This window comes from Phaenicophaeus curvirostris, chromosome 5, assembly GCF_032191515.1.
Source record: "Phaenicophaeus curvirostris isolate KB17595 chromosome 5, BPBGC_Pcur_1.0, whole genome shotgun sequence".
Classification (NCBI taxonomy): Eukaryota; Metazoa; Chordata; class Aves; order Cuculiformes; family Cuculidae; genus Phaenicophaeus; species Phaenicophaeus curvirostris.
In genome coordinates, this window is record NC_091396.1 from 11110029 (window position 1) to 11125849 (window position 15821).

A 15821-nucleotide genomic window follows, 5' to 3' on the forward strand; every position below is an offset into this window, starting at 1 on the left:
GATTCTTTCAGAATTTATTTGCAGTTCTTTGGGTAAAACGTTATTGCAGGATTTTTCCACTTATGATGTTTCTCTTTGAGGATAGTTAGATTTCTTTTAGTCCTGGATCTTAAATTTAGAACTACATATACTACTTTCTTTTTTCCTTTTAATCTGGGAATGTATATGGACATATAACCTTAAACTAATACTGCATTCAGCACAAAAGGCCTTATTGATATGCTCACGGTTTAAGTTATGGCAAATATAGGAATGTTGAATTTAAATGTCTAGCTCATATTTATACAGTATTTTAACCACAAATTATAGCTGCACATAAATTCAGTAGGGATTTTTGTTTGGCTAAGTTTTTGGTCTGCCTTATGTTTGATAATGAAATACTTTCAGAGTCAGGCCCCATGTTCCCGTGCACAGGACACAGCAGTCAGCAGGCTGCTGCTCAGGCTGCCCCACTGCATCTGACGTATAGAAATCTAGAGCAGACCACAAAACCTCTCACCGTGCTGCCTGTCAGCACCCGATTCTTACAGATGAGCCAACCAGTTGCACAAATTAATTGTATCCTGATCACATATGTACTTTTGCCAGGCAATGAAAGAAGGCTAAATCCACATACTCAAATAATTCTTGTTCACCTGCGTATCAGTCTGTGCACACCTGTTTTTTATTTCTTTTACCATGGGACTCGGAGTGATCACAGAGTCTTAGTTCCCAAATGAGGCCAAAGAGGCAGGGTACATAATATACCAACCATGGGCTAGGCTAGTAAGAAAGAGCACTGCAGCAGCCAAGCTGTTAGGACCATGCAATAATTATTAATTTGTCGTGGAGTTTTCTCCTAACATTTTTCTCCTAGGTCTACCTTTGCTCTAGGCTTTTGACCATCTGGTCACTTAAAAAGTGGAAGTGGAATTTTCAAAAGTGTTTTATCAAACTACCGCTGTTGTTATGACTGTCCACAGTAACACCTCCACTGACTTCAGGAAGAACAGAACTAGTCTGAAGCCTACACTCTTCTATTTTCTAATTACTTGCAGTCTGCCTTCTGCCGACCTGCCAGTTCTCTGTGGTTAACTGCTGAACATGTCCGTGTTAACAGCACATTAAAAGAACCTGCTTAGAAAAGAAGGCATTACCATACAGGTTACTTTGCAGATGTTTAACATCTCTTTCTTGGTTGCATTTTCCTGAGGGTGCCCCAAAATACCTGGAGATAACAGCTCTGGCAGGACTTGGTACTCCTAAGTATGTCCATGAGCAAGATGTGCCAGGCACTTGCTTCCTGAAGAGAGTTAAGACATTATAATAGCAGAAGCATCAGTATCAGGGGTAGAAGGGCTCCAAGTTGTCATTTCCTCCATCACCTGAAGTCCACATTTGAGGATAAATTTGTTTGCAGCTCACAAGGCAAATTTAACATTGAGGATGTATTTATGCTTGAATTTAAAACAGAGCTATGCTTTCTACTCGTAACTTCTCAGGAATAAGAACTTTCTCTTTAAATAAATGACATAATGAATAAAAAATTAACATAATTTCATAAAAGTATCAGAGTATTTTCAACCAGATTCTTAAAAAGTACAGTGTATTTTTTGTTGTACATCTAAAAGCAAAAGAGATAGACTAAAATACAATGAAGAAAAACATATATGAAAGATAAAAGAGAACATATTCTATACAGTCACAGAGATCAAGAAAGTGGGCTTTAAACTTTTCACTAAGATAAGGACATCATCCTAGTATTTAATGCTTCTGGGAACATGTCTTTCATTGGTTCCACATCCTGCTTCTGGACCTGTCAAGTCCTTCAGCCAGCCAACATGCCTCAAGGTTTTGAACAGGGATAAAAGTTTGGCACATTACTTTCCATAAATCCAGCAGGCAGGTAATTCCTGTGCAATTCTGACAACTTGTATGTGGTATTATCAGAAGAGTCACCATCTGCCTCTGCGGCATACAAGATGGAAGGGAAAGGACATGATGATAGTAGAAGAAAAACCTTAATTCAGATATGCTAGAAGTTACCCTCACCTCTGAAGAGAAGCAGCTGCTTATCTGTCCCCTGAAGAGGAGAGAACCATCAATCCGTTCAGAGTCATTCAGCAGGAAACGATGGCTCAGGCACTAACATAAGCACAAATCTTGCTTGTCCATTTCTCTCTTCAGGAGCAGCATTGTCTTGCTCTGTGAAGCTCTCCCACTGGTAGAAAGCAACAAAACAAGATGACCTAATAGAAGCAAAGTTAATGGAATTTCAAAATTGCCAATTAAGGTTTTGATCATCAATTCTTAGTGATCCACACAGTGACACTTTTCCTTCAAGTCTTTGAGGAGCTGTTATTAGTTGTATGTCATGCCTAAGGAAATTAGGTGGTGAACCATGTAAGAATGTGAGGAAGTTGTTGATCTCATGGAGTTTGCAACCTCTTGCGTTAAAGGTAAAATTGATTGCCCTCTAACTTCAGGAGGTCATTACTCCTAAATTGCAAAATAAACCTGCGAACTGCAGGACCATGTAATTTACTTAGCAGTAAATTGATAAGAAACCGATATAATTTATTACCTAGAAATATTTCCTACACATACATTATTATATTATAGATATCAGTGGAGAGAAATTCCTATGGAGATGATTCAGAGACTTCAGAGAGTGAGATATAACTTTATTGTTTCAAGTAGAAAATAGCTCACATCCAGTCCATTTAGACACAGACAATACATTCCAGCACATACATTCTACCCAACAATGACAGCGCCAAGGACTTGAAAATAAACAAATTATTTCAGTTCATGAGTCAATTTACAGAAAAGTTTGAGCAGCAAGAAGACTCATAACCAAAACAACATTTAAATAAATTTCTAATATAAGCCAACCATATTAAAATAACCCTCAAACAGTGCTCGGAGGGGGTTTCACCTCCTTCTCTTCTTCTACAATATATAAAGAACTGCTTTAAAGGACTGGAAAATTCCTTATTTTTCTAAATCACCTGCAGAGTTCAATTTTGGATCTAATCTTTTGATGTACTTGATAGCAGTCAGGGTAACAGCAGCCTGTTGTTTTTTTTCACCTGAGAATGGATGAGAGGGGACCTGCAATTTTAGGTGAAGCATGTGTTATGACCACAAGGCATCCAGAAAAATATCTTTTTAGCAAAGCAACCCTCAGCTTCTCTTGGCTCTAATACTCTCAAAAACTCAAATCTTGGGAGCTGAAAGGAAAAGACTCTTTCACTTTTGGTTTTATAGCTGAACAAGCATCTCCTGTAAACCGAAATCTCAAGGCTTATATCCAATTCAGAGCAACATGAACCTGACCGATTGTAGTAAGTACAACTCCTGGGTGAGGAGGCTGGACTTCGGTAGAAGCCATCTCTTTCTCAGGACTGAATGCATCATGTTTCACTGCCCTTCCTCTTTGTATGGCAGCAACACTAAGGTGAATGGACTTTTTAGATTGTAGAAGTGAGGGGAAAAAACCCCAGTCTTTGATATAACTGGAGGTTTCTGTGCTGAGTTCCTCTCCTGCGCAAAGCACCAAGATGTTTGTTTAAAACTTTCCAAAAAAAACCTTCAAAGCATTATGACTCTATTTTATACAGAAAACTGCGGCATATCTTCTAGACAGTCTTGTTCTGTGGGATTACATGAGGCTTCTGGGAACGGTGATAAAATCCAGAAATTTTCTCCACAAAAGTGGAAATGCCAGCAGATCTCAACAGAGAAAATTAAAATATTTATTGCTGCCTGCCTGCTCCTACTTTGTGTCAGACATTATTAATAGAATCAATTTAAAAATCAGTTACTGCAATCCATCTTAATAATAATGTAATTGGAAGATCAGGTATGCTTAGCTCATGAATGATAGGAAAAAAACCATCTGATGGTAATTTTGGAACACATTCAGGGATTCTGCTATGTCTTTCCACTGCAATGAAAGACAAATTATATTGCTAAAGCCCTACGTGCTATGTTTTAAGGGTAACCCTCCAAGTTATGGTAAGTAAGAACATTGTTTAAAAATCTTAATTCATATTTTATTAGTAATGATAAAACTATCTACTCTACAATGCACAGCTATACCTATACATAGCTGTTAGGAATACACATTTATCAATCAAAATCAGAGACAATATCCAAACTGTAAAATGTAAACAGACACCTTTATACTTTTAAAGGTCTAATATAGAAATATAAATACATAAATATTGCAGAACAGCAGTATGTTCCTAGCACCAATAGAGGTGTATTATTTATCTGTGGTTGATAGTAAAATCTTGCTTTTATCTTTAGAAAATGTATTTTAAATTTCGTACAAGACAGCAAAAACTTAAGATCATTCATAAATTGTCATGTTTGCATCCAGTGTGTCTGTTACCCTGCAAGTACTTACCAAGAGGTTTTTTAGTTCAAAGCTTTTGTCACAGGAATGCTTCTAGCTTTGGCTGTACCCTAGGCAACTGCTGCAAATTAGCACCATTCATGAAATAATGAGAACATCAAATCTTCTCAGAGCATGAGGTAAAATGATATTTAAAAAGAAACAGTCTTTTAGTTTCTCCTTGTTTTTTTCAGTTTGAAAATGTAGTGCATCATACATACAGTTGGGAATACTACCAATCTTAAATTGCAGAATTATCTCAGATTTAAGGAAGTACCTAAATTACAGCAAATACTAAGGAGAATTTCAGCACATCTGCTTTCCCAATATCTACAGATGGAAGTACAAAAAAGATAGGAGATGGTTCCTTTAAGCAAAAAATAGGCATACATAATCTTGAGCAGCAAAATAAATGTAGTTTAAATATACCCATGACATTTTCTATCAGATGTTAAGTTTACAAACACATTTTTTACAACTCTTTTGAGAAATTATTCTCAATGAGATCTTTAACTCCTACACCACTTAGCACATCCTATGATACTATTTGTGATGTATTTTATCCAGGAGTTGTAAAGTATTTAGTCTGGGTTACTATTTTTAAATTACCATTTAGCATATTTTAGAGAAGAGCTTAATCTGTGACATACAAAAGATTTTTTGAGCATGTAACAGTCTTCAGGGTAGTCCCTCCTTTGATAATCCCTTACCATTTTACAAAATGTAGGGATTTAATATTGCTTCAACTTCTTGTTCAAAATATACAGTGCAGTAAATCTTATAAATACCTGGAAAATTAATTTCTGATATTGTATTTACAGTAGTTTTAATGAGTGCATACATGTAGTTATTAGTCAAAAGACACTTCCTCCACCAGCAACCTTTTTTCGCAAGATGCTTGCTGTCTGACCTTTAAATAGTTCAACATGGGTTGGCTGTGCCAAAATATTAACAAAACCACATACAGATTCAGACAAACAGATGGAAGAAATGCCATCTGAGAAATGCCATCTAAGAAATGCTAAGTAATGTCATCTTGTTTCTCTTGAACTCTACTCTCAGCATTAAAATAAAATTCCAAGAAAACAACAGAGTTCTTATTTCCCTTTCACAGACCCTGACACCCAACAGACAGGTAAATTCAGTCCTCTTCTGTATTCTGGTGATCTTTTAAGCTGATAGTGAATGGACTCATCCCAGTATGAGCAAAAGCACCGCTTAAGAGCTTTTGATAACAAAATGACATGTCTCCCAAATAAACTGATGTTAAATTTGAATTAATTTATTTTTCAGAAGGCTGTATCTCCCTGTTTACAAATATTGCAGAAATCATGATTATTTGCTTGTCTCAGTTTAAGTCCTGCTCAGCTGATAGCCTCTAGATAATATAATGCTTTCAAAGTGCTGGTCTTCTGCTTTTTCTTTAACTCTCTGCTCCTCTAAGGCAGACACAAGTTTGTCCCTTTCTTCAACCACTTTCATCATCTCAGTAAAAATTTCATCCTCCTCATTCAGATCCATCTGATCTTTAAGGCTGTCTGAAAGATCACAAAACAAGGGGTTAAAATCTAGATCAATCTGTTGTTACGCTTTGCATTTTAACTGCTGGCATACAGTTTGAGTTAATGTTGTAGTCAATGACAAATTAACTCAATAGCAGTTAATGTTTCTCATGCTACAACTCAGAGAAAACGTATCCTGCATTTGGGCCCTTTAAGGTTGACCATAAAGAGTCCTGCTGTCTAGAGCAGATCTTTTAGCAAAACTTAGACTGGAAGGGATAGGAAGAATACTATTTGCTTATAGAAACGTTTAAGCTGAAGTTTCAGTTTAGTTTTCACAAGGTAAAAAGCAGAACCATGAAATGTAGTACCTGTAAGAAAATGGAAGGTGATTTTCAGATTTTCTCATACCGAATAAGAGGACAAGCCCAACTTGCAACCCCTAAATGCAGTTTGAAAATACTGCAGTAACCAGTTCAGGAATGCGTAACAGAAATGAATGCAGATAACCTCTTTTGAGTTTAGGTGGTTGAAGAAATTACCTTCTATTGCTGCTCATCACAGCATGTTAGCTGAATGTTGCTGCCTGCACAGCAAAATTAGGGGAATTACATGTGTGAGTGCTTCCAATTCAGTTCAAAGTAAAACTGGACAGGTTAGCTTAGCTGTCTTCCCTAGAAGTCAGATAAGATGATCTCACAAGTAGCTTATTGCTGGCTGAGCTGGGCTCAAAGAGCGCAGGAGAAAGAGCCTCAGCCACTCTGGTCCTCTTTGGGTCAAGCAGGGATTCCTATGGGCATGGCCTAACACTGTGAACTGGAGCATGCTGTCTGTCCCCTTTGACTTACCATCAATGGCCATTTTCTCTCTCAGTTTTTGTTCCAACCTGCTTTGGTGGTCCTCCAATTCTAGCTCCTGGGCTCTAGGTACAATAAAAAAATATATTAGAGAATAAGCTTTTTTCATAAAGACCTGCACATGACTATTATTTCAACCAAGAGATTGCATTCTGTTTATCCAGTATTTTCTCCTTATAGTCAAGGCTAAAACCTTTGCTTGTGCCTACATAGCCTAGCAGTGCTAGAAGCACCACTACCACCTTTTGGTATCATGTTTCGGATTAAACTCCCTCATATATCACAACACTTTAGGCTTTAGCTGCCTGTACTTTACCCTTGGTACCCACAATGTAATTCTGGATTGGACTGAATGCTCTTAGATGCAAAGGGGTCAGCCAGGCCCTCTGCACAGAATGGGTCCTGAGGCAAGGGAATTAACATGTGTGCACACATTCAGACAACATTTTGTATCCTGCAGTGATAAAAGCAGCCTGGCTTTGCCTTTTTAACTCTCCTTTGCAGACAGAGTGAGCAGGAAACATTGCTACCACAACAGTCAAGGACAATCAAAGTAGAAAGAAGAGTTTTAGCCCCTGACAGCATCAGCACAGCTGGGAAGGAATTTGGATGCAGCTGGGGCTAGTGGCTGGTCTGCACACAGTGTTGGGGGCTAAGTGATATGGAAATGACAAATGGCAATGAGCAGCCTGTGCGGGTGTGAAATCCAGGGGTGAGTAATGACTGCTACAGCTCTCATTGGCTTCCTACATTGCCCAGAAATAGCAGAGAAAATAGCTGAGAGCCATCTCTGACATTCTGTTGAGTGCGTTTCCAAGGAGGTGAAGTGAGGAAGCTACAGCCAATATTGTTTCCATCAACCACAAACCGTGGCATCTGAGATGTTTTTATTTGCTTGGTGTATCTTCTTGTTTCACGGCTGTAGTGAATTCCTAGATCTTTTCTCCTGTGTCCAATAAAACTTGAGATAAACTTGTCACACTGTTTTTCTTCCACAAGAGAACGTGCCCCAGTGTTTGTTAGACCCACATTATGTAAAGGCAGATCAGCTATATGCTATAAAGCATAATATGTGGTTGAAATAATAGAACCACTGAGAGGGAAGGACAAGGATGGTTCCACTGAAACTCTGTGTTCAAAACAGATTGTAGCTGCTCTTGTACATTTACTCCACAACAGCCTTAAACTGTAGCACGCAGCAAGATGTTCAGGTATAATGCAAGCACAATTTTTCCCTCTCCCTTCCTCATCTTTAGTACTAACATTTGTCCTTACTTACATAATCAGGAGCTCAGACTCATAACGCATTAATTTATTCTTCTCCAAGACCAGTTCAAACCATTCATGTAGCATCTGAGTTTCATCCTTTGTGCCTGAATCTGTTTAACGTAGGAGAGTTAAGCATGTGTTACTGGCTTTCCTTCCAATAATCTTATCACATAAGTTCACTTTCAATGGTCCTCATTTGTAAGCCTAGATGAGTCCAAATGTTTTTGTTTTTTTTTTTGCTTGCATAACTGTGCTTCAGTAATGTCAGGATATAACATGTATAACATTCTTGTCAACATTCGGTTGAATGCTGTGGTTTATTGCGGTTAAAGATGCATTAGATTTAAAAACACTTTAGTTTTGAAAGTTAAGGGCTTTTTCTTTCAAATAATCATATTAACTTTCTTTTTTTAATGGGCACTATTTCTTTCTCTTAGTTCTGCCTCTGATAACAGTTAATTTCCTCTTTTGACACTGGACTGCAGCAGCTGAACTATATGTTTAAATGGATGTCCCATCAACACAATCAACTCCAGGATGTACATGCTGGCAAGTATCATCATAGTTCCTGCTTCCAGAGGGCATCAAATGCACATCAAATCCTCTACAAATTTCCATTCGTTTGCCAGCTGGCCTGCCTCTGCTTTGAATGATGGGAAAAGCTGTGGGACAGGACAAATCTATTATTACTGTGTGGTTTTGCAACACTTTGGACCAGGGTAGGGACTATATAGATAGAAAACACAATATGATCTTTCTCTAAGGGCATTTATAGCTTGACTCTACCTTGCTGAAAAGAAGGATAGATTTCTCTTTCACCAGGTGAGGACCTTGATTGCTCCCAAAATACTACCTGTACAAAAATCTCTGGCAATGAAGAACCCCTGGATGTTTTCAAGTGGCAAGTCAGAGCACATATGTATTTCTTTTCGTCACTGTCCTTTTTAACTTACTCAGCACTTCACATTTTCCATTCATTTTCTTCACAAAAAAACCCCACCACACCACTATTAAATGTGGAATTACAGCAGCAGCTACAGCGCTGCAAATGCACTTCCCACATTATCTGCTCTGCCCATCCACTGTCTATTGCCACAAAATAGAGATCACTCATAGGAAAGAAATACCTTGCACTACTCCAGGTTGAGGGAACAATTTAGGTGACATGTTTACCCCTTCAGAAGCATAAAACCAACAGCCAGCCCACACTCTTGCCTCAGCATGTGGCAGTTGCACACCCCACCAGGATGCTGTCACACGTTGGAAGCAGGGACAGCCAGATCTGGGACAAATTAAAAGGAGGCGCTGTCTGCATGGAGAGGAACTCAGCACTCTCCTCCTCAGTCGTTACATCATTCTGCTAGACAACCAAGCATGATATTCCCATAAACCAGCCTTGCTATTTTCTGTGGCTGGAGACTTATGTGATTTCTCCTTCTTTAAGAGGACTGCACCTTTATTTCAGATGACTGAGGGTGCTGAAATTTAAGCCCAAAGGTCTGAGGCTCAAGCTCCAGAGATGACAGTTACAAGAGCATCACTTAAGTAGGTTACCAAGAGGAGAGAGAGAGACAGTCCAGGACAGCTCAGCAGCATTTCACATGCCTTTCTGTTGTCTTTTGAAATGCACTTTGTCCTCAGCCCTGGGAATTACAATCTTGACTCCACTGCTTCAGCTGTCCCTTACTTCAATGACAAAGTGGATTTGACTCCAATGAAGAACAGCAGTTTCTAGCCTGTCTCACATGGATGGTAATGATCTCACCTAATGCAGCCCTTTACCAATCTTCCTAAGTGGAAGGGAAATTGTTGAGCATTTGTGATCACCAGACCATTTTGTGTACCTTCATCAGGCACTGTCATCCCAGAGAGCCCACGTCACCTCCTGCCAGTGTCAGAGGAATTATGTGGACCCCATGCTGAGGACAGGTATTGCACTGGCTTGGATGTAGTTCTACATCTGCTTGTCAGGATTTGACCCTAATTTGAAGTTACTATGAAATGGAAGGATAAAGCAGCAGGAGAGTGCAAAGAAATCTTGATCCAATTTCTGCCCAATTCCATTAAAGCTTGGCAGTAACGGACTTGTTCCCGTGGGATGTTCAGCAAGTGCTGATAAAAAAAATATTATCTCAGAGTGACTGCTGGAGCAGTTTGCACTGGGACATGTCACAGTAACTTCTCTCAGATTCAACGTAGGGATGCAGCATTTGTACTAAGAGCCTTAAGTCTTCACATGCCACCATCAGAAGCCATCATAAAAATGTGGTTTATTTTACTGTCAGCAAAGCATAGCAATTGCAGGTATGCACACACACGAAGAGTTAGGTTTCTATTCCCTGTTTGCTGTTTTCTTGATTAGGCAAAAATATTCCTTTTTTAACATTTCCACTTTACACTTCAAAATCTCTAATAAAAGACTGCATGTAGTAGGTTGAGTGAGGTAAGCAGAGAGTAATACACTTTGCAAAAATGCCACTCATTTAATCCTCAGCAAAAGTGGAAATAAAAATAGCCCTTGTTTTCCCTCCTGTTCCACCCGACAGAATTTTTTCACAGGGCTTTTCAGATGTTTGTCAATAATAATGTTAATAGTTATTTAAGTTTGATGGAGTGCTTTATGCCTTCCAGGGGGAGAACAAGCCAATGATGTCTTTCATGTAACACAGTAAGACAGATCTTTTAAAGGCTAGAAGGAAAACAATTTCTGAGTTTGTGTTGTGAATCATACCAGCTTTTTCTTACAGCATTGCTAAAGCAAAACTTTCCTCCTGGTTTACCCAAGTCTCCTTTAACCTGGATCTCACTTGAAAATCAGATATTTGTCACAACTATTTTGATATTCTTCCCTTTTGAGGGAATGACAGGCTGCAGAGGAGCATTTACTGAACACTGTTCTCAAAAATTCAATCTTTCGTTCTCCGGAATGGTACTACACTGTCCCTCCATGCTGCAGTTACACAGTAAAGGGACCTCCATCAGTTTGCTCCTTTGTAGGAACAGTTAAACCTCATATTCCTTATCTCTTTTGACTCTGTTTAAAGTTATGAGAAGCCTTCAATACACACGTTATGAAATAAAAAAAAAACTAGCTGCAACACGTGCAGATATTTGTTCACCTTCCAAAACATGGAGAGATTTCTTAACATTCTCTCCACATGGATTTTCTTCTTTACTGTCACTCTTCATGATTTGTTTAGTCAACTGATTGGTTATGCTAATTTCAGTGAAAAACATGTTTCAAGATTTTTGTTTCTTTGTTTTCTTGTAGGCAGAATGTCTCCATAAGCCTCCACAAACGTTGGTGGAAAACAAAGCAAAGGTACATTGGTGATTTATTATTTGGTATTTCAAACCAGAATAAAGGGAATAATGGGCCTGAAAAAATATTCATAGGACTGATATTATTATTCTTTTTTTTAATGCATGAATTGTTGTCACTACAATTAGAAGATCATCAAAGCCTCGTTTTGCTCATCAGTCTTCATGGCAGTTGTTTTGCACCCACGCATGTTCTCTTCTAATTCAGTTGAGAGCTAATGAATAACTCCCCCTAACAAAGGGGCCATTCATCCCAGGCTTACAGAATTATTAGAGGAGAATTGCGTAAATGTCACTGAAGACTAGTGTTTGCAGGCCTGTCTCTAAATTTGGTTATTCACAACCTCTGCAGCTCAATATTATTGCTGAACTGTGATCGTTTTCTAATTACCTTAATAATACCTATTAAATCACTTGAATTGCACAAGCTCAGACCTGCTTAAATACAACTTAACCTAATAAACACTGGCCATTCATTAAACAATAATGCTGATTATTTTTAAGAAGGTTGAACAGAATATTAAACTCACAGATTTTTGTATCATTACATGCATGTTATTATAAGCAAGGAAGCATTCACATTTTGTCTGGGGAATGTATGGCTTCATGCTTTTGCACCAGAAGAGTTACTCTGACACAGTAACATCTTACGTTTCAGTATGTGCCCTATTTGTAACTGGCCACCTACACACAAACAATCAACAGGAAGAAAAAATAGTACTTTCACCTTAATTAGGGCAATCCAATTACTAAGGATGCGGAGAGAATGAGAAGCATCAATCTCTTGGCAGGCAGCCTTCTTTAGGAAATGTGATTGTCAAAACAGCAAAAACAAGAGGTGGCTCTGGGCCATTTATCCTGGTATTTGGTGTCTATAACAAGAGCTAGAAACCTCTTGTCCCTCTATATTTCTGACATTTCCAAAACACAACCACACTTATATAACTCAGCAGTAAAGAAAAAAACCCTAACACTCCAAATCCTCAAATTTTTTTAGCAAACTTTCTCAAAAACAGGAAGGTGCATGCCATTTGATAAAAGGTTATGTTTTCAAATTAAGAAAAAAGATGCTAGCCTTTTAAATAACATTTGAAATAGGTTGGCACTATTAATTATAGGAAATTAGTTAATAAATATAAAAGGCTGGGCAAACACTGTTTTGCTGAAATGATTAATTCAGTGTTAGAATAGGGATGGTAACTGCTAAGAAATATGGCATTAAAAAAGCCAGCGTGTAGAGATTGTGCTAGGTTGCCTAGCTAAGATGACAATAACAAGAGCAGGTGCCAAAACATTTTCAGTATTGTACAACTGCCTGTCACAAAGGCATGAGGCTCAGCTTTTTAAAACAGAGGCAAAAACACGTTTGCAACTGGGTTATCAGCTCCCCAGAGCCCTTTCAGCACAGATCTGTGGTCCCCTCTGAAGTTCACACTCTTATACCTGTTTTGAGCCTGTCAGGAGCCCCCAGATGTCCCATTCCTCTGCAAGGGGTCTTCCCAGTTTCATCCCAGGAGTGCTGGGGAGCACTGGTAAGGCTGGGCTGGCAGGAGGACACCACAGTCCTGGGTGCCTTGATCTGTTGTTTCAGGAGACTGAAAACCTTACCTCTGACTGGAGCCAGGAAGATATCCCTATGCTATCACTGGGGGAAAGGCTGTGTAGTCCAGGTCTGTGTGCCTGCATGCTGCTGTTTCTATAGCATGGCCACCAGCTCTAATCGTATTAATGGCATTTCACACTCTGGGAGAAGTCATTAAGGACTCTGTTACTAGGCACAGGTTGCTGATGGCTTGGTAACTGAGATACAGCTCCTGGAATCCTCACTAGTTCCTTCCAGAAGGTGAAATGAAGCTCAGGATGGGATTTTAAATGCATGGGAGGAAAAATGTAGATTCAGGTTCAAAAGCAAGGCAAATAATTCCACATCTTGGATAGCCAACAGAAATTTACGGCATTTAGTGTAAAGGTCTTTGAGCTAACGGAGTTTGAGGAAAAGGGTACACAACGATTTTTGTCCTTCCAGTTACTCTTTCATTTCAGATTTTGCATTGAACTCTATTTCTACAACAATCATTAAAAACCTTCCGCTCTTACAAAGGTTAAAAACCCACCACCAACCAACCACACACTGTTCAGTTTACCTGATTCTCCTCTTAGTTCTCTCTCCAGTTTAACACCAAAAATCTCCAGTGCTTTTTGTCTTTCCTCCAATTCTTCTAGCTGGCGTTGGATTGCCTGCAAAAGTGTAATTATATAAAAGCTACAGACAGAGCTTAAAAATTCAGAGACAAAAGATGGTCTCAGTGGTTAGAAAAATAGCTTGGAAAGGTCTCAGAGGAGTCATAAGATTTGCAAACTCATTGAGCCTATTGGGCGCCTAAGCAATTTAATAATTCCACTAGGTACCTATCCACATTTTTATGTGGGTAAGTATCATAGGCACTAAACCAACCTCGTTTTTTCTCAACTTTAACTCTCCTGTTGTAAAGCAGAGATCATAATGTTTCTGTATCTTGCAAGGTGCGAAGAGTCAATACCTTAAAAATTCAGAACCACATATTATGAGATGCTATATGAATAAAGCTTATATAAATAGTGGAAGTTTACAGCTAGAAAGCTTTGCTAGCTATTTTTGTTATCCATGGGGGTTTTGTTGTTTGTTTTGCTTTTATATTTCAAGATTGTGACACAGGGAGGAAAGGGCTACAGGAACTAATTCAGTGGCACTTCAGGAAGGACTTCTACATTCACTAGTCAATCCCCTTTTAAATAAGGTTTTCAGAGGTGCCCTGTGGATAATACTCATGGAACATCTTCAAAAGCGGAATTGTCAGAGAGATGCTCAGCAGTTCCCATTTCAGGCTGTGTTAGGGCATACCAAGCACTCAGGAACAGCCTAACAAACACAAGAAATGGTTCAAAAAGCTTGGACTTTATTATAATTTCAACAAAGCAGTAAAATAAGAGGAGGTGTGTATGAATCTAATTACCTTCAAATAATTTACAATTCTTGGATAAAAACTGTAACATAGTTGTTCTTATTTTGGATTAAATGGGATACTAATGTTCTTTCCCAGGGGTTTTATTCTGTCCTTAATTTTATAGTAATGGTTAAGTATTAGTATTTTCTAAAATCCACTGTCTGATGCAAACACAAAACTTCTCTCCTTTTCAGCAATACATTTTTTCAAAAGTGGTGATGTCTACTAAAGCTGAGATTTCAGATTCACATCTGAAAAACAGCTTATTAATTTTATTTTTTTTTAATTTTCTTTTTTTTTCTTTTTTTAATTTAATGGTGGTACAGAAATAGCAAAGCTGTAGCTTTGTTCTGTAGCTCCATCCAAAACTATCCACCTGTTACAATAATGCAATAGAAGGTAATGGACAACTCTGACTTCAAAAAGCCTACTCTCCCCGCTACAATATCATGATTACGATTACAACCTGAATTAATGAAATTAAATGAAATTAAATCTAACTCAGGTTTCTTTGCTCTGTAGTGCAGTACAAACACACGCTAATGGCCACATAATCCATTAAGGTTTTTCTATATATATGCATACAGATATGTTTGTGTGGTAAGTGAAATAGACAAACCCGAAAATTTTGACACCTGAGAAAACACAGTCTGAGATCAAGTCATGCAGAATCTTTGAACTATAATCAGAAATAATAAAAGAGCAGAGTCCAGGGCATTTCCAGCACTTTCTGAATAGCAGGGCATGTATAAAGTGAAGTGATGCATCATTAAGAAAGAAAATGATTCACTTTTGATGTTAGGGCAGAGAGAGAACGAATCCCACCACTGTATTTTCATACCCTCCTGTAGTACTTAGGTGATAATAGCCAAGTTTCTTACCTTCTCAGGGGCTGATGTTAGTTCCCCAGTCTATTTCTTTCTCTCCTACTCAGTGTATTCTTTTATTGCCAGTCACTATCCCGCTAACACAAAATGTGTTCTTTATATACAATTACAAAACTAAGACAATGTCCTGGGGTACAGTGGCTCTGTCACATACATTAGGCCTTGCCACATACATCTTCCTGCTCCTGAGATTTTGGGTGGATGTCACCACAGTAGGCAGCGAGGAATGAGGGGAGGTGCAGAGCCTCTGTCCTCACTAGTCAGTCTTGGGAGACAAATGGGGCATCTGCAAGCTACATTTTCACCTGTGCTTTGTGAAGCCTCTTCAGCTCCTCTTGTTTAATCAATTGCTTTGTTTCCTTCTCCAGCTTCCTTCTCCTTCTGAGAGTCCTTTTTGCCTACAAAAGGGGAGAGAGAGAGAAAAATAAAGGTAATCAAAGCATAAGTAGGCTATTACAGGTTTCCACAAGCGTTCCCCAGAATCACAGGAATATTGAGGCTGGGAGAGACCTCTGGATATTGTCTAACCCAACTCCCCTGCTTAAAGCAACGTGAGCTACTGCAGGATGCTTCATGCAACTTAACTGAAATGAAAATGTTCATGTAGGAAAATTTTCATG

General features: G+C 38.6%; 1 protein-coding gene across 1 annotated transcript in view; it reads right to left on the reverse strand.

The window, feature by feature from the left end:
* Positions 1 to 2646: 2646 nt before the first annotated feature.
* Positions 2647 to 15821, reverse strand: part of MICAL2 (microtubule associated monooxygenase, calponin and LIM domain containing 2) — a 140120-nt gene continuing 126945 nt past the window's right edge. Inside the window, exons 32-36 of the mRNA XM_069857565.1 lie at positions 15507 to 15599; positions 13475 to 13568; positions 8020 to 8119; positions 6732 to 6805; positions 2647 to 5919 (exon numbers count right to left, since the gene is read on the reverse strand). Coding sequence (XP_069713666.1) covers positions 5735 to 5919; positions 6732 to 6805; positions 8020 to 8119; positions 13475 to 13568; positions 15507 to 15599 — 546 coding nt within the window. The 3' untranslated portion in view covers positions 2647 to 5734. The remainder of the gene's footprint in view (positions 5920 to 6731; positions 6806 to 8019; positions 8120 to 13474; positions 13569 to 15506; positions 15600 to 15821) is intronic.